This window comes from Physeter macrocephalus, chromosome 10 (genome assembly GCF_002837175.3).
Source record: "Physeter macrocephalus isolate SW-GA chromosome 10, ASM283717v5, whole genome shotgun sequence".
Taxonomy (NCBI): domain Eukaryota; kingdom Metazoa; phylum Chordata; class Mammalia; order Artiodactyla; family Physeteridae; genus Physeter; species Physeter macrocephalus.
The window spans coordinates 14,990,054-15,012,318 of record NC_041223.1 but is presented as its reverse complement, the minus strand read 5'-3'; the positions used below and the strand labels follow the sequence as shown (position 1 = coordinate 15,012,318).

The following is a 22,265-nucleotide window of genomic DNA, read 5'->3' as shown; positions in this document are numbered from 1 at the left end:
TTCTAGATTTGAAGTTTTTACTTTAATGAACAAAAAATTCAAAAGGGGGACTTCCCTGGTGGCGCAGTGGTTAAGAATCCGCCGCCAATGCAGGGGACATGGGTTCGAGCCCTGGTCCGGGAAGATCCCACATGCCGCGGAGCAGCTAAGCCCGTGCGTCACAACTACTGAGCCTGCGCTCTAAGAGCTCACGAGCCACAGCTACTGAGCCCACGTGCCACAGCTACTGAAGCTCACACGCCTAGAGCCCGTGCTCCGCCACAAGAGAAGCCGCCGCAATGAGAAGCCCGCTCACTGCAACGAAAGAGTAGACCCCACTCGCCACAACTAGAGAAAGCTCGCGCACAGCAACAAAGACCCAACACAGCCAAAAATAAGTAAATTTAAAAAAAAAAGTTCAGGAGGGGAAAACATTCAAGAATGTCTCCATATGTAATTATTTAGGTATGAAAGAAAGATAAGGAGCTTCATAAATGTGGCCACAAAGTAATGTTTTTCTCCCCCTACATGGGAGGAGATCAGAATCATGTAATAGGGGTTGGTTCTGGCCCAGAATGAGTGCAAGATGTTGATAAATGCCGTAAAGAGTGTCAGTCAATCTGAAATTACTGCAAAGACTTACCTATAAAGGGCTGTAATTTTGAGGCTACTCCAGGGCACCCACGAATAGGATGGATGCTCTGGCCCACTTGAGGAGGAGTGTAGGTAAGATGGCCTATAGCTTGTCCAAGTAACATACCAAGATTCAGACCCTTTCCCTGGGAGGGATAGAGGCAGTTAACGGTTTTCTAATGGCAACTAAGCCAAGAAAGGAAACATTAAATTTAGCATTTTATTTATTTAATACAAATCCTTTAGGGGACTTCCCAGGCGGTCCAGTGGTTAAGACTCCATGCTTCCACTGCAGGACGTACGGGTTCAGTCCCTGTTGGGGGAAATAAGATTCTGCGTGCTGTGCGGCACAGCCAAAAAAAAAAAAAAAAAAAATTAGGTTTTTGACATTTAGGTCTGAAAGACATTCTTAAAACAGCTCCAGTTTCACCTAATACAGCAACCCCCAAATGGTCCTGGCAATGTATATTCTAGAGCACAATGTCCCTATATTATATGAAAGGACGCTTTGATAACATAAATCCTTTGATCTATGTTTGTATATATCTCTGGAAGGTATATTCTCTGAGCGTAAGTTCTACAACTTTTTAGCCTATCAGTTGAGTCTTATTCTTGAGCACCATGCTTTGAATTTTTACAAACTGTTTTTGTAATTAATGTGTCGGTACAGTGTGATATCAAGTAGTCCCCCCCCCGCCCCAGTTAACAACGCATGCATTATTTTGGTGAAAATTGATATATGCTGGATTGAATTAATTGAATGAACTGGTTGCTTTAATGTGTCTTAAACCAGACATGCAGTATTTAGACTGACACCAAGCACCAGGCAGTTATCCTGCTGTATTAGTTTGCTCGGGCTGCCATAATAATATATCACAGAATGGGTGGCTTGAATGTCAGAAATTTATTTTCTCACCAAGATCAAGGTGCCCTCAGGTTTAGTTTCTCTGAGGCCTCTTCGTGGCTTGTGGATGCCGGCTTCTCGCTGTGTCCTCACCACTGGACCGCAGGGAATTCCCATGACCTTGGAGTTTATGCAGTAAATTTTTGTGAGCAGGGCTATGTTTTCTGGAGGGATTAGAAGTAAATTCTGTCACCCAGAATTTGGTCTTTCCTCTGTGTGTGCCCATCCCTGTTGTCTCTATGTGTCCTAATCCCCTTCTAGAAGGCACCAGTCAGAGTGGATTCGGGTCCACCCTTACAGTCTCATTTTAACTTAGTCACCTCTTTAGAAACTTTCTCTCCAAATACAGCTATGTTCTTATGTGCTGGGGCTTAGAGCTTCAACATACAAATTTGGAGAGGATGCAGTTCAGCCCGGGACACCTGCCTTTATGATTGTCAGCTGGAAAGCCAGGTTTGGGACCAGGAAGCCTCCGTGGGAAGGAACTCTGAGGCTGTCTACGCCAGGGTCCTGCCCCCGCTAAGAAGGCTCTTCTGCTTAAACACGGGAAGGTCTGGGGAGTTTCTCCATAAAAGGAAACCAGTTATTCCACTGGAGTGAGAATATGCCTCCTCCAGCTGCCTTCTGGGACTACATAGAACAAACTCACCTCCCTTTTCCACATCGCGGCCCTCTAAGTATTTGAAAACATTTATCGTGTCTCTCCTTTCATCTTTTCTCTTCTAGGCAGAACCTTCCCAGAGAAGACAGGCTGTCTCACATTCAAAGAAAAATGCCAGGGCTGATATATATATTTCAGATATGGATGTGCTTGATGGAAGCTTGCCAAGCATAACGGGGTTTTAATTTCAATATTCCCACTTTGAAAGAAGAGTTTATTTCTCAGACTCTTTAAAACACGAGAACAGCTTAGTTTGCTTTAAACCAAGGATTACGTACTGAAAGAATTGATTGGAGGAGAGAAGTAAATTGATTCAGAAGTATATAAAGGAGTTCCCCTATCAAGGATGTTGCTAAAGGAACTACTGCCAAATAGAATGAAGACGATAGAAGAAAATATCCATACACGTTGGTACTTCTAACGCTGGAATCCTTAGTCGCCCTTTTGGTACTTCACCCAACATGATCATAAGCAGACAGCCTTTACGTGATAACAGTAGCTAGAGATAAGAATAAGAGAAATCCCACTTTTCAAGTCATTGTTAGTTGTAAATAAAGTGGAAGGTCGAAAAGGTCTCCTTAGCAGAGCCACGGTTTGCCCCTAAGCAGCCTCTTGCAGAGCCCCTGGGATTCACCTAAAGCTCTGTGGCCTCACTTAGGAAGCTCAGTATACGGAAATGTGATGTCTTCCTCATGCTTGTCAAATCTTGGCCCTGACCGTTCCCCCAGTTGTGTTAATTTCTGATCAGTGTTCTAACACAGTAGGATTCTATCCGTGTCATCTTGATAAATGTATTACTATTGGCATCTGATGCTATTCTGATCTTAATCCCTTGGTTGGCTCATTATCTCACGGAGTCCTTTTTGTCCTCAGTGTTCGGAAGATCAAACAATGAGGGATCTCCATGTGAATCCACTTATTCAACATGCTGGGTTCCTGTGACCTCTTTCCGTCTAGAAACTCACTCACGCACTTCATTTGTAGGAAGTCATGTCTTCCATTTCCCTCTTTTTCTTTGCTCTCTTTTCGAGATTACTATTATTCAGATTTTAGAACTTCTAGAATGGTTCTAAGTAAAACTTTTTTTTTCTCTAGTTTGTATCTCTTTACTCTGGGAGAACGTCCTCGAGAATAGATTTCATCTTGTCACTATATTTTTAATTTCTAAGAACTGATTTTTTTGTTCTAAACATTCATTCCTCTTTTTTTTTTTTTTTTTTTTTTGGACTGTGCTGAGTGGCTTGCGGGATCTTAGTTCCTCGACCAGGGAGACTGAACCTGGGCCCTCAGCAGTGAAAGCTGGGAGTCCTAACCATTGGACCGCCAGGGAATTCCCATGACCTTGGAGTTTATGCAGTAAATTTTGGTGAGCAGGGCTATGTTTTCTGGAGGGATTAGAAGTAAATTCTGTCACCCAGAATTTACTCTTTGTCTAGGCAGTGAATTCTACCTTGACTTTAAAAAGAGATATACTTTTAACAATCACACTCTAGATTTGTAGAAAAGTTGTCTTTACAAGTAAATTTTAATTCATGTGACTACAGGTTAAATAAATTTATTACTCCTGCAAGTGTAAATTTTTGCTTTGCAATTACTTTTGAAGCCAGTCTAAATATACTAGCTGACCTTTTAAGTAAAAAAAAAAAAAAAAAAAAAAAAAAAAAAAGTCATTTTAAGCACTTTATCATTGTGTATGATTACAGTAAAAGTTGCTGGGAAAATAATAGATTCAAATATATTAACTCAAATTAAGAGATAATGAAAGAGACAGATGTACCAATTAAATCTATCGATGGCCATTTAATATTTAATTCCTTGCCGCTTAGAGACCAGCAGGAACTCATGTGTAGTCAAACCAAGTTAGGATTATTTAGCCTGCTGCACCAAGGGAGGATTCTAGGCATGGGTGGCTCAGTGATGGAGTAATGTGGGAGGTGGGAGGGCTTTATTATAGGATTTGGGCTTATGCTGGATGATTCTGAGAAAACAAAGGAGTCATCTCTAGATTGGATGCTGAAGTAAGGGCAGTTCTGTGATTGGATAGCTTGGTTGTTTCTGTCCAGGAGGCAAGGAGATGGAAGCAGAGCTAGAATTGTCATTGCAGGGGACTTCCCTGACGGTCCAGTGGTTAAGACTCCACGCTTCCAACGCAGGGGGTGCACGTTGCACCCCTGGTCGGGGAACTAAGATCCCACATGAATTGTCATTGGGAAATGAGTTAGCATAAAGGAGAGATGTGCAGTTATTTTTGTAGTTTTAGAAGTTGTGCTCTGGCCATATGTGGCTGTTGAGCCCTTGGAATGTGGCTGGTCCTATTTGAGATGTGTTCTACATGTGAAATGGTACAAAACAGGAATGTAAAATATTTCCCTAATAATTTTTCTTATTGAGTACCTATTGACGTAACTGGACATACTGGGTTTGATAAAATATATTAAAATTAACCTCAAATGTTTATTTTTATTCTTTTTAATGTGACTACCGGAAAATTTAAAGTCAGGAATTCCCTGGCAGTCCAGTGGTTAGGACTTGGCGCTTTCACTGCCCGGGAGGCAACTAAGATCCCGCAAGTCATGCTGGGTGCCCAAAAAAATGAAAGAAAATTTAGTCTTGCATGTGGCTTGCTGACGGGCTCACATCACAATTCAGATGGGCAACTGTGGAATGTCAGTGGGTCTTGGGTAGGTAATCATCATTATTTCTTCCCAGTGTGAACCTTCAGCTGGCCCCTCGCTCCCACTCCTTTTGAGAAAGACTTCAGGCAAATCAAAGATTGTCTCATTCTCTTCTGAAAAATCGAGAGGGAGCCTCAGGTTAATTACTTTTAGTGCAAGATGATGCTTCTCTTATTAGGATGCATTTCTGAGAAATTGATGATAAAGGGTATTCTTGCTTTTTATAGAAGTATTTTTCAAAGGACTTTTTAAAATGAGGCTTAACTATATTTAAAGCAGTATTTCTCAACCTTCTTTTCATTACTGCTGCCCTGCCCCACTGAGTCTTTTCAGACATTTTTTTTCCCTAGCGGTCCCCCCACCTGCCTAAAATTTTAATAGAAGAGATATACTGTATATCAGTTTATGTAATATCTATATCTATCTAAATATGTATGTATATATATACATATAAATATACACACACATACACACACACACACACACACATATATATATATAAAATCTGTGCTTCATATATAAAGAGTAAGATGAACCATGAACCAATTTTTACCCCATGGGGGAATGTATAGTTTAAAGTAAGCACAAAAGCTAACATTTATTATGCTTTTAGAATGCACTCAGTAGTGCTGAGGCTAACCTTTATTTGCACCTCAGAATAACATTAGCATGGGTGGTGTATTTATTCTCCCATCAGTTGAAGCCCAGAGCCCAGAGATTTAAAAGATATTTTACCCCGGCCATATTGCTATCAGAAGAACCAGAACTACAGCTAGTTTTTCAACACTTTGGAATCTTCTTTAGACTAAACCAAAGATGAGAGTTCAGAGTCCTAAGAGGAATAGAAGAGTTGAACACAAGGCGCTCAGGAAAGAATTTGAAAGCTATGCAAATACTTGACCAAATTTGGTAGTGAAACACCTTTTTGCTTATTTCCTAATTTTTAAAAGATCACACTTTGACTTTAATCTGCTTTCAGCTTGCTAATTTATATATTCCATGATTGGGAGTTGATCATGGTTTAGACTGCCTTGCATTTTTAATGGAAAATCGGAGGTATTGCTCTAAGGTTCAAAGTCCAGCAGTGCTGGACCACCCTGTGCAAGCCCAAGCTGGATGTCAAATGTGCCTGCATTCTAACCGTGAAAGTAACAGAGGTTGTTGTCGAAGATGTGTAAAGTGTAGGAAAATATCAGGGCAGAAATTGCCCATAATTCCACTGTGGTTGGCTTTCGTTAGTTTTCTTTCTGGGCTCTTTTTTTCCTCACCCTCACTTATGTGCAGATATATATGCATTTTGGAAAGCAAAGCTAAGATTATATTGAATATATAGTTTATATATTGAACAAAGAGGTGTGTGGCTTTCTATATCAATGTAAGCATTTCTCCTTGTCATTAACTGCTTCAAACATGTTGTTTTGCCAGATAGTCCACTGAAGAGTTAAATGTACTATTTTCCTAGTATTGGAACACTTAGGTTCTTTAAATATTATATGTCCCAAGCAGTTAAATTTTCATACATAAATCTATACTTTCATTTGGTATAGCTAATAAAAGCAGAATTGCCAAAGCAAAAAATATAAAAACATGTGAATTCAATAAGAGGAGAAATAAACTTATTCTGCATCACTTTTATTACTTGGATTGAGTTTTTAAATAATTTTCCCCTTGACTGGTTTTTTTTTTTCTTTCTTTTTTCTTTTTTTTGGATAAATTATCTTGTTAAGTGACTTTTAAATCCCCCTTAGCTTTTCTATTGTATTACAATAGTCCCTTTGAGGAGCTAGTCTTCAGATTATTTGTCTTGAGGATTTTGAATCAAAATAACCATGTCTACACAAACATGTCCAACTCAACTGGACCGTAAAATCCAATTAGCTGGTATTTGTCTGTGTTCGTAGCAGAGCAGCAGAGACTTGAAAATACATTGAGCCCAGGAGAACCTGCCCAGTGCATTTAATTCAGTGTATATATTCATCTTCTTCATGGTTATTAGTTTGCAGCAGCTTCTAACTCAACCTGAGATTATCTCTGAAGCATTTTAAAGGAGTAACAGTGCATAGATGCTCCTTTAGCTCTCACCTGCCCTTTCCAGCCAGAGGAAAAGTGACCTCACTGGGTTTGGGTTTATCTTCCTCTGAGTGTAAAACTGGGGTGAAAAGAGAACAGAAGGATGGGGTGTTGGGCGGGGGCTGAATTTGGTGTGCGTCCAAGTCGACAGTTCCCAGTGTTGCTCAGTTTGGGGTTAAATACTCACGCCTCCTTGGAAGAAGTTAATGAACGTAGCGTCAGTGCTGATCCTGGTGTCTTGGTCCTTGTCTTTATTGCAGCGTTTTGTCCACTAGTCCAGCCTCCCCTGACTGCGAGGCTTCCTCAGCTCGCGTCCTGAGTCACCACTTTGTGAGTTGTGTCCGACTGTTTCTGCTATTTCCATCTGCTAATCCTCTCCACTTTGGGCTTCTGATGCCATTTTCTCCTTGATGGCCGCTAATCTCTGTCCATTCTCAGAGCCCTTCTTTAGATTCCTCTTCCTCAGGGTTCCAGACCTTTGACTTCACCTGCCTCACACCATTCCGATGATCTCAGATGCACGTGGCTGCTGCTGCCTTCCTTCATCCAACAGTGGGTGATGTAACTTGACTCCTTCCTCTCCTTGGTCACCACGGTTTCCATCAATTTTATTTCTAGAGCATCTTCCTCCTTGTCGTTACTGCCTGGTTACTTTTTCTAAATCACAGTTCAAATTTTGTGCCACCAACTCTGCTCTAAAACCTCCAATGGTTCCCTGCAGCCTCCAGAACTCATACAAAATTCTTTTTTTTTTTTCTTAAAAAAACAGCTTTAATGAAATATTCACGTACCATGCAATTGATCCACTTAAAGTATAATGTCTGAGACTTCCCTGGTGGCGCAGTGGTTAAGAATCCGCCTGCCAATGCAGGGGACACGGGTTCGAGCCCTGGTCTGGGAAGATCCCACATGCCGCAGAGCAACTAAGCCCGTGCGCCACAACTACTGAGCCTGTAAGCCACAACTATTGAGCCCACGTGTCACAACTACTGACGCCTGCGCACCTAGAGCCCGTGCTTCACGACAAGAGGAGCCACCACAATGAGAAGCCCGCTCACCGCATCGAAGAGTAACCCCGCTCGCCGCAACTAGAAAAAGCCTGCATGCGGCAATGAAGACCCAATGCAGCCAAAAAAAAAAAAAAAAAGTATACATGTCAGTGGTTTTTAGTATATTCACAGAATTGTACCACCATCACCACAGTCAATTTTAGCACATTTTCATTTCCTCGTAAAGAACCCCCTTACCTGTTAGCAGTCTTTCCAACTCTTTGGTTCTGAGTAACCGCTAGTCCACTTTATGTCTTTATAGATTTGCCTGTTTCTAATGGAATTAAATAGTATGACACTGTGTGCTCTTTTGTGACTAGCTTCTTTCACTTAGCAATATTTTTTCAGTGGTTCTCCATGTTATAACATGTATAAATAGTTCATTTCTTTTTGTTACTGAATAATGTTCCATTGGAAAGATAAACCAGATTTTATTCTTCCATGCATCAGTTGATGGACATTTGGGTTGCTTCTACTTTTATGCCTGCTATAAATAATGCTGCTACCAATATTCTTGTACAAGTTTTTGTGTGGACATAGGTTTTCACTTTTCTTGGGTATATATCTAGGAGTAGAATTGCTGGGTCATACGGTAAATCTACGTTTAACATTTTGAGGAATTGCCAGACTGTTTTCCAAAGCAGCTGCACCTTTTACATTCCCACTACCAATGTATGAGGGTCCAGTGTCTCCTTTCTTTGTTATATTGTCTGTCTTTTTGATTACAGCCATCCTAGTGAGTGTGAATTGATATCTCATTGTGGGGTTTGATCTGCATTTTCCTAATGGCTCACGAGGTTGAGTATCTTTTCACGTGCTCATCAGTCATTTGTGTTATCTACCTTAGAGGAACGTCTACTCAGATCCTTCATCCTTTCTTTTTTTGGCCACGCCGCACAGCTTGTGGGATCTTAGTTCCTTGACCAGGGATTGAACCCGGGCCATGGCAGTGAAAGCGCTGAGTCCTAACCACTGGACGGCTGAGGAATTCCTGATCCATTTTTTAATTGGGTTATTTGTTACAAAGTTCTTAAGATGTCATTCAAAGCCCTTCATAATCTGGCCTCCCATGTAATCTTTCTTGTCTCATTTCCAGTTATCACCTCTGTCCCTCCCTTCTCCTGGTCTCCCCAAGTAGACTCTGAGCCTGTAGCTATAAAGGACTCACTTATATTCCCTAAATGTTGTGCTCCGTCATGCCTTTCCGCATGCTGTTCCCTCTGTGGGACTGCCTTCCTGTGGGCCTCAGGTAGGGCTATCCCCTCACATCCCCCATCCTTTCAGAGGCTAGCAGAGATGTTACCTGAGGTGGGTTAAACTGGAGCGTACCTACTTCTTCCTTTGGGTGTGTCTACCACCCAAGACTGAGCTCCCCTAGGGGCTTAGCATAATTAACGTGGAGCAAGAACTTGGTAAATATTTGTTGAATGAACCATGAAGTTTTGGGAAAACACTTTTTTTGTCATCCACTCATTTATGATATTGGTAAACATTTTCCCATCATTTTTGCTTTGGGTGATGACGTCTTCCTCTAAAAATTCTGATGTAACAGAAACAAGCAAATAGGGAATGAAAGTAGTAACCAAAGAAAGTTGCCTGCATTGTACACTGACCTCAAGTCTGATCTTTACTCCAGCGTTTATCCTGATTGATGACCTTTCTTTGTAAATCCAAGACACACAGCGGCTTATCGGGCAGCCGAGCCACATGCCCTATCCTTGATTACTCTTCAAGGTGGAGGGAGGTCAAGGAGGACTGTCTGCTGAGAGAGGCAACAGCTTGCCACGTGATCTCTTGCTCTGCCTCCTGGTTTAAACCACCACTCCAAGAATTATTAAACGGGCTGTGTCACTGTCTTCACCAGTGTCTTGAAAAGAAACAAAGTTTATGCACCAAAGCTGAATAGCAATACATTTACCTTTTTAAATGTTGTTTTTAAATTTTTATTTATTTATGTTTGGCTGTGTTGGGTCTTCATTGCTGCACACGGGCTTTCTCTAGTTGCGGCGAGCAGGGACTACTCTTCATTACGGTCCGCGGGCTTCTCGTTGCAGTGACTTCTCTTGTGGAGCATGGGCTCTAGGCGTGCGGGCTTCAGTAGTTGTGGCTCACAGGCTCTGGGCACGCAGGCTCAGTAGTTGTGGCGCGCGGGCTTCGTTGCTCCGCGGCACGTGGGATCTTCCGGGACCAGGGCTCAAACCCATGTCCCCTGCACTGGCAGGCGGGTTCTCAACCACTGCGCCACCAGGGAAGCCCTGGACCTTGTGATGTTTCTTCCATTCAGCTCAGGCGAACAGCTGATGCCTGTCCTATTGTTAGAGTTTGGGCTTTTTAGAAAGGAAAGGAGCTGGTGGCACAGCCAAGCAAGGTGAGAATCAACAGATGCACCCAGAACTTGAATATGTGTATTTCAGGTGGCGCCAGATGATAGCCATCTGCGGCCCCCAACTGCTGGTGCTGAGAAATGATGCAGAGCTGGGAGGTCAGATCCCGGAGGTAGCCCAGGCCGATACACACCCTTGGGAAGGCTGTAGACCACTCATTTAATGTAGAGTGGTCTACATTAAATGCAGCCTTCAGGGTCGGCTTTATCCATGATTTGCACAGCTAGGACTCTCGAGGGTTGGGGGTGGGGTGGCGGAAGAGAGGAATGTGGAGCTGCCCCGACCCCTTAACTCTATGGACTGCACAGGGACCATTAGCACCAGCAACGTTTCACACACACCAGACCCTCACTGTAATTGAAGCAATTTGTGAACCAAAGTGAAGGCTCTGCTAGGGAAGATAAAGGTTAGGAAACTGCTAAGTGGCTCACTCTGGGAATCAGCTCCCAGGCCTCAGGACAAGGCGCATCACTCCCTGTTCCCACTTGGACGTATGGCCAGGCTGGGTGTTCGCCGGAACATGAGGGAAATCCAATCTATGGAGGCTGAAGCTGATTTCTGTAACAAGGTCTGGTTGCCAGCAACGGTGCCGCCTTAACCTTGCTCGGTGTAGGCCTGATAGGGTGCGTAGCTCCCCCTGGTGGCCAGAGGGAGCAACTACGGGCCATGCCAGCCAACACGTCTGTCCTCATTAGTATTTTCTTTTCTTTTAATTTTTTTTTTTTTTTTTTTTTTTTTTTTATTCTTGGCCGCGTTGGGTCTTCATTGCTGCACGCGGGCCTTTTCTAGTTGCAGCAAGTGGGGACTACTCTTCGTTGCGGTGCACAGGCTTCTCATTGCGGTGGCTTCTCTTGTTGCGGAGCAGGGGGCTGTAGGCGTGCTGGCTTCAGTAGTTGTGGCATGTGGGAGTAGTGTGGCTCGTGGGCTCTAGAGTGCAGGCTCAGTAGTTGTGGCGCACGGGCTTAGTTGCTCCACGGCATGTGGTGTCTTCCCGGACCAGGGCTTGAACCCGTGTGCCCTGCATTGGCAGGCGGGTTCTTAACCACTGCGCCACCAGGGAAAGCCCTTATTAGCCTTTCTTGATAATTCTGTTCCCCTCCCCCCTCCTTTTTCCGGTGCCCACTCTGGTCCACTCCAAGCCCCCCACCTTCCTCCCAGCCCCCGAGCAATGATGAACAAAATCTTCATTGCCTGAAGAAAAAAAGCAATAGTAAACCTTTCTTTTGTTTACTTAGGGGGAGAGCCTGTGCTAATGGGGTCAGACAGGCAAGGCTTGAAGAGATAAAAAGGATGAAAAAAGAAACAAACCCAGGAGGGCTTAAATGGAAATAGTGTGTCAAAATCGTAAGAACCCCCCAACTTATCACTTATCCTGTGTCTTTATATAGAACAAATCTGAAGTTTCAGTGAAAAAAAAGATTTTACAAGTTTAGGGCTTCTTGAAAATTTCTGAACTTTAAATGTCGGTTCTGACTGATTTTCATGCTGTGTGCCTGTATGTTAGAGATGCCGTAGTGTCTCTAAATTGGAATACGGCATAGTTTGATCTGAAAGTTTAACTAACTTCTACCACGTCTTGGCGGGGGCGGCGAAGGGCGGGGAACAGATGTAATGCTCAAGTATTTGGACTTTGAAAAAGTTGCCTGGACCAAGTGTTGAAGACACATGTTCGCCTTGTAACAGCCCTTCTCAGAGAGTTCAGGAAACAGGACAACTGAGGGCTGCCAACCCCAGATCAGTGCAGAGTGTGTGCCTGTGTGAGAAGCAGATGGTGAAAATATAAAAAGCTATAGGTACTAAAAAGGAAACAGCATTTTTGCACCTGATCAGCCTCTAAACAAGCATAAGGGTACGGAACCCAGTCTTTTTTTTAAATGGCAGTGGAGTTTAATATCTGTGTAGTTATTTCCTTTAAGTAATATTAAGAGCTAAGAGACAGAAGTAAATCGGTGCCAGGAATGAAGTAACGGTTTAGATAAAATGCCGCTGACTCTGGTCTTATTCATCCCAGGAACTCGGAAACCCTCCCTGGGTCTCTCTGCAGAGCCTTACTGACCACGAACAGAGGCCAGCTACAGGGAGGGCTCCTCTCCTTTAAAGCGAAACACATGACTGGAGAGCGCCGAGCCCAGTCCCGGAGCGCAGGGCGGGCGGGCCAGCCCCGGGCGCCCAGCCCGCCGGCCCGGATGGGTGCGTGAGTCCTCGCATAATTAGCCAGGGAAATGCAGCCTCAGTCCGCTTCTGGCTGCAGCTCCGCAGGCACCTCTGGCTCTCCCTGATCTTCCGAGGGTGGCCTGGCGCTTCGTTCTTGCCGATCACAGCGTAGACTGCCGGCGGGGGGCGGGGGGCGCGGGGGCGGGGGCGGGAGGCGGGGCGCCGGCAAGACCCCGTGCGGCCACAGCCAACCGCCCGGAGAGGCCGAGGGCGGCCGCTCTCCCCGCTCGGAGTGCGCCGTCCAAGATGCTGGGGATCATCACCATCACAGGTAAGGCGGAAGCCGGGTCAGCTGTGTCCTGCCTCCGTGGCAGGTGGAGGAACCTGCATTTGGACATGGGCGGGTCGGGGGCCGCAGGGCAGGGGCTGGACATCCCGAAGGTCGTTTAACGCTCTCACTGTGCTGACTTTTTGATCAGAAGATCATTCTCTTTTTGCCTCTGCAGGAATCTTCCTGACCCGGGCCCAGGGGAGACCTGGAATGCATTTTGTGGGGGGTTGCACCTCTTCCCCTGGTGGAGGGGAACGACAACCCCACCCCAACAGATGCATGTTAGATTGGGGTGAATTTGAAAATAGGTTGTGAAAGCCTAATTGCTTGCTATAGTCATTTAAAAAAGGTAAATTCCTGTTGTTGAGAAATTGCAGTATTTGACATTTTGACCTGCTTATTAGGAACTGGCAATGAAGGTACACTTGGCCATTTAGGGGATGAAAATGTTAGCTCTGGTTTGTGTGGTGGGTTATTTTTTGGGCGGAGGGGTGAAGTAGAAAGGGATAGCTTTATTGCTTTGGCAGGCAAAAGGGGACACATCAGGTCTTGCCTTGAAAAACTGTGTCCCAACCTGGGACAGAATTTGATGAGGAGCTTTATAAGGATACTTCAGGGGCGGGGTTGCTGACAAGATTAGGGTGTGTGCAGGGTCTCAGGTGGTTGGTCTCCTAATCTTTTTTTTTTTTTTTTTTTTAATTAATTTATTTATTTTTTGCAGTACGCAAGCCTCTCTCACTGTTGTGGCCTTTCACTGTTGTGGCCTCTCCCGTTGCGGAGCACAGGCTCCGGACGCGTAGGCTCAGCGGCCATGGCTCACGGGCCCAGCCGCTCCGCGGCATGTGGGATCCTCCCGGACCGGGGCACGAACCCGTGTCCCCTGCATCGGCAGGCGGACTCTCAACCACTGCGCCACCAGGGAAGCCCGATCTCCTAATCTTGAGGAGTTCTCTGGTTCCTTCAATCTTGCCTCAGATGGTTTCTTGGCTGCTTCTCCCTTGATTAGCAACTGTTCGAATCCACCCTTTGGAACTCAGGGAAGGTCATGGAGGCTGGAGTCTTGCCTGGTCTCAGGGCTTAATGAAGCTCAGGTTCTTGATGTCTCATCGCAGAAAGAATTCAGTGAGAGACAAAGTGATAGGTAAGAAGTGGATTTATTTAGAGGGAAACACACTCCACAGGACAGAGTGTGGCCCATCTCAGAAGGTGACAAAGGCCTGTGTTGTGGTTTTCATAAAGCCATAGTTACTGTAAAATCGGTGACTAATAGGCAACAGTATTTGGGCAGTGAATAATAAAAATGTATGTTTCTTAAGCTTGCTTTCTAGAAATCTGGCTGTTGAGTGTGAATGATAATAGTTAATACCTACCTCCAGCAAGTAAGTTACAGATATCAGACTTGTGGAATGGACTCAGAGCTCCTCTGGCTTCTTATTTGATCTTCTCATGCTAATGCACTGTAGCCTGAATCCTTAGGAACCTGCCTGTTTTCTCCTCCTTTCTGCCCTTTGCCCCCATCAAAATTAAACTCCATTCGCTAATTTAGGTTTATAAGACCAGCTCTTCTCTAAATATTTGAGATCTCTGTTCTCCAAATACATGTTTTCTTAAAAGGGCAGTATAGGGGCTTCCCTGGTGGCGCAGTGGTTGAGAGTCCGCCTGCCGATGCAGGGGACACGGGTTCGTGCCCCGGTCCGGGAGGATCCCACATGCCGCGGAGCGGCTGGGCCCGTGAGCCATGGCCGCTGAGCCTGCGCGTCCGGAGCCTGTGCTCCGCAACGGAAGAGGCCACAGCAGTGAGAGGCCCGCGTACCGGGGGGGGGGGAAGGAAGTATAGAATTTCTAGGACTTAAAATTTTTCTCCGTATCTCTCACTTGCTATAGATGAGCTTGTTTACTTTGAAATTTCCTTAAAATTCCTTCCCCAAGTTAACTCAACTTGCCTTTCTACCCCGTACCTAGCGTGAAAATTTACATGATACCTAGAAAGTATTATTAGACTACACAAAACTTAAAAATTAAAAACACAAAATTCATTTTTTTCCCAGATCATTAATTTTTCTATGAATGAGATATATAAATGCTGAACCCTGAGATAGCCTGCCTGGGAGTGTGGTTTGTGCGGTGTCACAGCTGGGGGTGGGGCTTCTATGATCATGACTTTTTCCGAGTGCTTTTTGTGTACAGTATGATCTTTATTATAATCACTATTTGATGAGTTTAGCACATGCTCAGTTTCTTATGGGAAAGGAAGGTGGTCCTTTTTAAGCAGAAGTTGAGTTAACAAACTTGGGATACTTGGAGGCTTTAAAAAATTGGTTCAGATAATCCTAATGGGATGCTAAATGAATGGAAACAGTTGCAAGCGCTGTCTAATTTTTAAGGCAGCTTTAAATAATTGGATCAGTTGCTTTCTGAGTTTTACTATTACAATGTTGATATGAAGGATGTGGCAAAATATTGTGTTTTTTCCTGGTAAAAAGAAAGTGTGCAGAAAATCTTAAACTCCAAAAAGTTTATAGCAAATAAACATTCCATAATGGAAGAAGTAAAAATTAAAAAGGAGTTTCAACCGTCTGTTTTTTTTTTCCCTCTGCAAGTTATTCTGATGAGGAAGATTTACAATCAATAGTCTTTAAATAACTGGTCAGAATCTTGAAAAGCAATGAAGGCTTTTAAAATTGGCATTCAGGATTAATTGAATAGCAAAAGTTTTTTGTAACTTTGGGATTGCTCATTTAAATAATGTAGGAGAGGGACTTCCCTGATGGTTCAGTGGTTAAGACCCCGTGCTGCCAATATAGGGGGCCTGGGTTCCATCCCTGGTCGGGGAACTAGATCCCCCCCATGCTGCAGCTAAGAGCCTGCATGCCACAACTAAAGATCCCGCATGCGGCGACTAAGATCCAGCGTAGCCTAAGTAAATAAATAAAAATATTTTTAAAATAAATAAATAATATAGGAGAAAGTTATTCTTGGCTGCTTTAGGACTGCCTTATGTGAAAATGTGTTTCAGTTTCACAATTAATAGGAAGGGAGCAGGATTGATGACATTTTTGTAGAACTGCTTAGGAATGAGTTTTCATTTTGTAAAGCAGGGGAAAGCTGTCATCTAATACTGACCATTATTCTCCCCTCCTCAGACCCTGTGCATACAACCCCCTGAAGTGAATACAGCAGACCTTCAAGTAGGAGACGATTGATTATTCACATCACATTCTGTTGCCTTTCCTGAAGTCTTTCCCTCACATCATGTTAGCAGTAGCTTAGTTTAAAAACTAGAAAATAAGTAATTGGACACGATGATGAAAGAGGTATCCCCTCCCCACCCATGTATCAGTGGCATGCCGGCAAAAAAACAAAAAAACACCACCTTTTTGAATTAGGAAAATATCTTTCCTGTTTTCCCTAACTCACACACAGTATTGAGACAAAATATAGAGTTATCATGAGGAATTAGGGCAACAGTATTCTTTATCTCTAAAGTAAACTGGCAAGAAAGAATCCTCCAATATTCACAAAAGTTCTAGATGATTGATAATGCACTTCTTTATGCAAATCACTTTACAAGATTAAAAAAATCCACCCCCCCCCACATGGCTGCTTCTCTCTGCCGTGCAGGCAGACTAGTTATCAAGGGATTTGTGAAACCTGAAATTAATACCCTCACAACTCTGGCCCAGTAACTGCCGTGTACCGAGTGCCCACTCTGAGGTGGCCATTATCATGATTTTCCACAAAAATCCTGCAAAAAGTGGTTTTTTAACCCCCTTTTTATCATGAAAACTAAGTTTCTCTTGGTGTTCCACAGCTACTAAGAAGCACAGCTGCAGAGTAGCTTGTAAAGGACCTCTTTCTCGTTGTGTAACGGATGCTGATATTGATTTCGTGGTGCCCACATTTTTAACATGCCTGCCCAGGTGTATAAGGGACCACTGGACGCCACTACCAAGGCCAGGGCCAATGATGAGCATCAGCTGTGTGCCCCTGTGTGCGGTTCTGGTTCTCTGAGTTTCAACCCCAGTGACACATCTCCCCTTGGAGGTTTCTTGGTTGATGAGCATTAGAAAGAGAATAGTTGGTTGGGTGTGTAAGATATAGAGATGGATTTAGAATGTGGAGAATTCCTGGAAAAATTTCAGGGCAGTGCTGCAAATCATGGGGGAAAGTTAACCAGTTCCAGATGTCACAGCAAGCAGCCCCAATTTGCGTGGGGAACGGAGAGCACGGGTTATACTAAACCGAAAAAAAAATCAATGTTATAGCTGTTTACAATATTGCACTTTTCATCCGACAAAGATATCTAAATTTGGATAAAACCATTAACATTTTGTAATCTATAATACGACATATTCCTTAAAAGTTTTTTTTTCTTTTAAACCTCTAAAGTAAAAGAAAACAAGTCATACTTTTATCTCTTAATCTCTGAGTATTTGGAAGAGTAAGAAAAGAATGCTGATCTTGCAGCTTTTGGACCCACAAATGGTGGTTGCATTTTGTGGCGCTTGGGAGCAGGGTGTCTGCATGGGGAGCAGGATTCAGTACAGGACCTTTTAACCTCTTGTGATCATGGACCCTTTGGGACTTGGGAGGTGGAGGATTATGAAATTTTTCACAGGGAAAATGTATATTCGCCCATACTCATAGATCTCTTGTGCTTGATTTTATAAATTGGGATTGACTGGACATTTATCTGCAGATAAGCATAGTTTAGTAGACGATAACACCGAAAAAGGAAAAGCTTTGACAATTCTCTTCCAAAGTGGAATTTCTGTCCACGAAATGCTTTCAAGTTTTGATTTCTTTCGACATTACTGAAGATATAACTGTTCGTATATTTTCACATTTATTTGACTTCATTAATGTTCTGTAGGTTTTTTTTAGCCTTGGAAGGGCTTGTTAAGCTGTTCAAAATATTAAACAACTCATAGGTTATTACTATTACAGATATGCTATAAGTTTTCCTATTATGTAGTACCTGAGGATAGTTTATACTTTTCAAAGTAAAAATATAGGGGCAGAAAGTATGTACTACCAGCTGTCATTTTTCTCCTCCGTTTCACTTTCCACACTTTTTTCTTTAAGGAGACCTTTCGGGACTTCCCTGGCGGTCCAGTGGTTAAGACTCCACACTTCCACTGCTGGGGGGCCAGGGTTCGATCCCTGGTTGGGGAACTAAGATCCCACAAGCGGCTCAGTGTGGCTAAAAAAAAAAGAAAAGAAAAGAAAAGGAGACCTTTCATTTGTCTTAGAAAAACATAAAGACAAACAAAAAGCTTATTCAAAGTCTTTGATAAAACAACTTCAGAAGCTGCACCATCGCTTCACCCGTCACTCGCCTTTATCTTTTCTGCATCTATAAAGCTGTATGTCCACCCTAAAGAGGCTCCTTCTGGGGCATATGCAGAAAATTAAGTGAGTGAAAGCACTTCCTATGTCATTTTTAAATCATCTTTTTCTTTTCCAAGTAATGTTTCCAACATAGTAACACTCACTCACAAAGGCATACGACTAGAATCTTCTCCCAGAAAAAGGGACTAGAAATACTTGGTTTCTATGTTGATGTTTATTTACGAAGCAAGACTTCTATGATGTTGATCCCACTGACGGTTTTAGTGGAAAACCGTGTTGCCACAAATCACGTGTCCAGGTAAGACTATGTTTAGGGTGCTGCCGGTGAGCATGGGCATCCTTGCAAGAACGGTAGTGTTTTCTCGCCCTTTGAAGTGTCTGTGGGGTGGGCAGAGGGCCAGTGACGAGCAGGACCGCATGAAGATGAAGCATTTGCTGGTCCTGCCTTCTAGAGCTTTCCCAGTTGACACATTGACCGACTCCCTTTCCCAACCTTTTGGCCATCTTTGATGCCTGGCGAGAACGTGGGGTTTCTAGGTAAACCGCAGCATCGCTGAATATGGGAGCACGGTGTTTGGACTTTATGGGTATTGGAGAAACTTGCAGGATTAATAGCAGCGTTCTGCAAAAATGGCCGGATAATTCAAAGCCCCGCATGAGGGATAATTACACATTGTATCAGAGGGGCCCACCCTAAACCAGTTATTTTGTGGAAGACTTTCTGGCTGCCAAGAAAGTGCATCCCCAAATCAGTGATGCTTAGAGGATCAAGCTTTTTGATTTTCCTCTTCCTATCCAACTGGACAAATCTAAGGCAGACAGCAATTCCATAGGGAGTTGATGTGTCAACAGAATTAGAGCAGAGGAGGTTTTTTTTGTTTTTTTTGTTTTTTGTTTTTTTGCGGTATACGGGCCTCTCACTGCTGTGGCCTCTCCCGTTGCGGAGCACAGGCTCCGGACGCGCAGGCTCAGCGGCCATGGCTCACGGGCCCAGCCGCTCCGCGGCATATGGGATCTTCCTGGACTGGGGCACGAACCCGTGTCCCCTGCATCGGCAGGAGGACTCTCAACCACTGCGCCACCAGGGCAGCCCGAGCAGAGGAGGTTTTGAAGTCATTTAAAAGTAAATGTATTAATGAAATGCTTGTTAAGTGTGGTTGTGAGTAGATTCTGCTATGCTAAGTCCGAACAGGTGAACACTGGACTATCTTCCCCGAAAGCCGTCTCCACCATTATTATCTGCTTCCTGTCACTCACCTGCTTCTTTCACTCCCAACAGCTGAACCTGCTGGCATGGTCCGCTCCCTGCCACCCCACATTTTTTGGCTGTTCTTTTTTTTTTTTTTTGATAAGTTGCTTATAATTTCATGGATTATAAGCTGTATTGTTATATTTTTACACTGATATTTATTTATTTAGCTGTTCTTTTATGCGTTTAACAGCCTCCTTGTTTGCTCACCAAGCTAAGATCTTTGAACTCACTTAGAACCTGCATGCAGACAGCTCATAGAAACACCTTTAAAGAGCTTTCTGCTAACCACAAACTGGAACGTGGGTGGGATGGATGATGGTCTGGGAGTCTCTGCCTTCAGCAGGAACCTGGGAAATGTGGGGTGATTTTGCTGTACTGTGTACAGTTGGGCTGGGAAAGCAGGGAAGGGGAGGAAGGGAGTTCCAGACAGAAAGTAGGGCTCATCTACCTGTGACCTTAACTTGGTCCAAAATCGGGGAAGAGGATCTAGATCTGGGTGCAAATAAAGAAGAGGAGAGCAGATAGGGAGCTATCTCAGAATGCCCATTTTCCCCCTTGAAGTGTTTATGCTGGGGGTCAAAAACAGGTGCGATATGACTTCACAGAACTTGAAAGAGCACCTAAACTTTATGTAATTGATGGGTTTCTGCAGCGTCTTGTGGTGCTGAAGGTCTAGGAGTGTCTCAAGGCTGCCAGGTCTGGAGAGCTGAAGCCTGCTCAAGACTGCCCTCTTCTGTTCAAAAACTTCTTCCCGGGTTTGGACAATGACTTTATACATGTGAGTGTGATCATGAAAAATGGGACCAGCATAAATCGTCTAAAAACAAGGGGACATAAAAATAAATTATGCAGCCAGTATGTCATAGTTTTGAAGACTATTAGATAATCTATCCAGAAGAAAATACAGATATTAATAGCCGTTATCACTGGACATTGTCTTTATGGATGTTATTCCCAATTTTCTGTATTTTTAAATCTTCTACAATTCATATAGATCACCGTTGGAATTGGTAAAAAGTAATTAAAAGGAAGTATTTCTGTTCTGAGGAAAACAGTGAAGCAGAAAAAAAAAAAGCCATTCTAATGGCTTTTGTTTTATTTTTATTCTAGACTGCCAGCTGTTTTACCCTCCTAACTAGCGTTTGCTAGTAGTGGAGGGGACCTGTGTTATAGGTGAGGGCACTGAGAACAGAAACTTCAAGAGATGTGCCCAAGGGCCCAGTGCTAGTAGGTGGTGCAGCTGAAATTTAAACACCAGTCTGTCTCTAGAACTTCTGGTCTTTAATCTTCTTCCTTTCTACCTGAATTCTGTCTCTTCTTTGAGGGGTAGGGGAAGAGTTTTTCTGTTATTTAGTTCGTTGATAAAAATTTGTTTTATGGTATATAATGTGAGGCAAAGAGCCACTAAAATCAGGTCGGGTGAATCATTACCCTCTTCATTTTTGCTGTTCTCTGTATTTTCATTAGTCATCTGCACTTGTCCATTCTTCTGATTGATTGTTTAAAGCAATAACTTCAAACTTAGAGGAAGTAGCAAAAATAAAAATGGTACAGGGCACATCATGTACTCTTCACCTAGATTCACTTCTTAACATTTGCCGCATTTGCTTCATTATTTACTCTCTCGCTCTATGTTGGGAAACAAAACAAAATAAAAAACCAACATACAGGTTCCTGTTATGTCTTATGTAGGCATGAGATGTGAAGCTTTCTGAATCACCTGAGGAAAGGTTACGTACATCATGGTCCTTCACTCCTAGATGCGTCAGTGCGTATTTCCTAAGAATAGAGATATTTCCTTTCATAATCATAGTACCGTTATCAATGTCGGATATTTACATTATCACAATACTTATTTTATAATCTACCATTCTTTTTTCAATCTTGTCAGTTATCTAATAAGGTCCTTTTTAGCATTCTCCCCTTGCATTGCAAGATCCATCCTCAGGTCAGGTATTACGTCATAATCTGTTTAGCCTCTGTTTTAATCTGGAACATCTGTATAACCTTTGTCTTTTAGATATTGGCATGTTCAAAGCATATAGTTCTCTTCCCATTTCTAGCACATTCCTTATTTTGTGTTTGTTTTCTCCTAATTGAATTTAGGTTGTGCATTCTTAGCCGCAGGTGACATTGTTTCCTTCTCAAGGTATTGTACACAATGTCCATCTGTCCCTCATAGGTTGATGTTGAGCTGTTGTCCGATTTTACCACCCTTTCGACTATTAGGCATGTAAGTACCCAGCCTAACTCCCCCCCTCCCCCATTTAACACCCATTGATTCTTATTTATTTATTTATTTATGTATTTATTTGCGGCCGAGTTGGGTCTTTGTGGCTGCATGCGGACTTTCTCTAGTTGCGGTAAGCGGGGGCTACTCTTCGTTGCAGTGCAGAGGCTTCTCTTGTTGCAGAGCACAGGCTCTAGGGCTCGTGGGCTTCAGGAGTTGCGGTGCGTGGGCTCAGTAGTTGTGGCACACGGGCTTAGTTACTCCGCAGCATGTGGGATCTTCCCGGACCAGGGATTGAACCCGTGTCCCCTGCATTGGCAGGTGGATTCTTAACCACTGCACCTCCGGGGAAGTCCAGCACCCATTGATTCTTGCTTTTATCCAGTCTTTACCTTGACAAATTGATGGTCAGGTGATCTTACAACATTAAAAAAATTTTTTTTATTGAAGTAGAGTTGATGTACAATATTACATAAGTTACACGTGTACTCAGGTGATCTTTTGAATCATTATCTTTGAGTGGGCGCATAGAATATATGTGTTCTTTCTTTCTTTTTTTTTTTTTTTTTCTTTTTTTTTTGCGGTACGCAG

The 22,265-nt window shown here is 43.3% G+C and overlaps 1 protein-coding gene across 2 annotated transcripts in view; it reads left to right on the top strand.

Moving 5' to 3' along the window:
- AKAP12 (A-kinase anchoring protein 12) overlaps nt 1-22,265 on the top strand; it is a 108,564-nt gene that overhangs the window by 68,284 nt on the left and 18,015 nt on the right. The window contains exon 1 of one of the 2 annotated variants that reach the window (XM_024122541.2): nt 12,739-12,840. The exons of the other annotated variant lie outside the window; for it this stretch is intronic. Within the exon in view, the coding sequence (XP_023978309.1) occupies nt 12,816-12,840 (25 nt within the window). The 5' untranslated portion in view covers nt 12,739-12,815. Of the gene's footprint in view, nt 1-12,738; nt 12,841-22,265 lie in introns of those variants that run through there. 2 annotated transcript variants of the gene reach the window in all.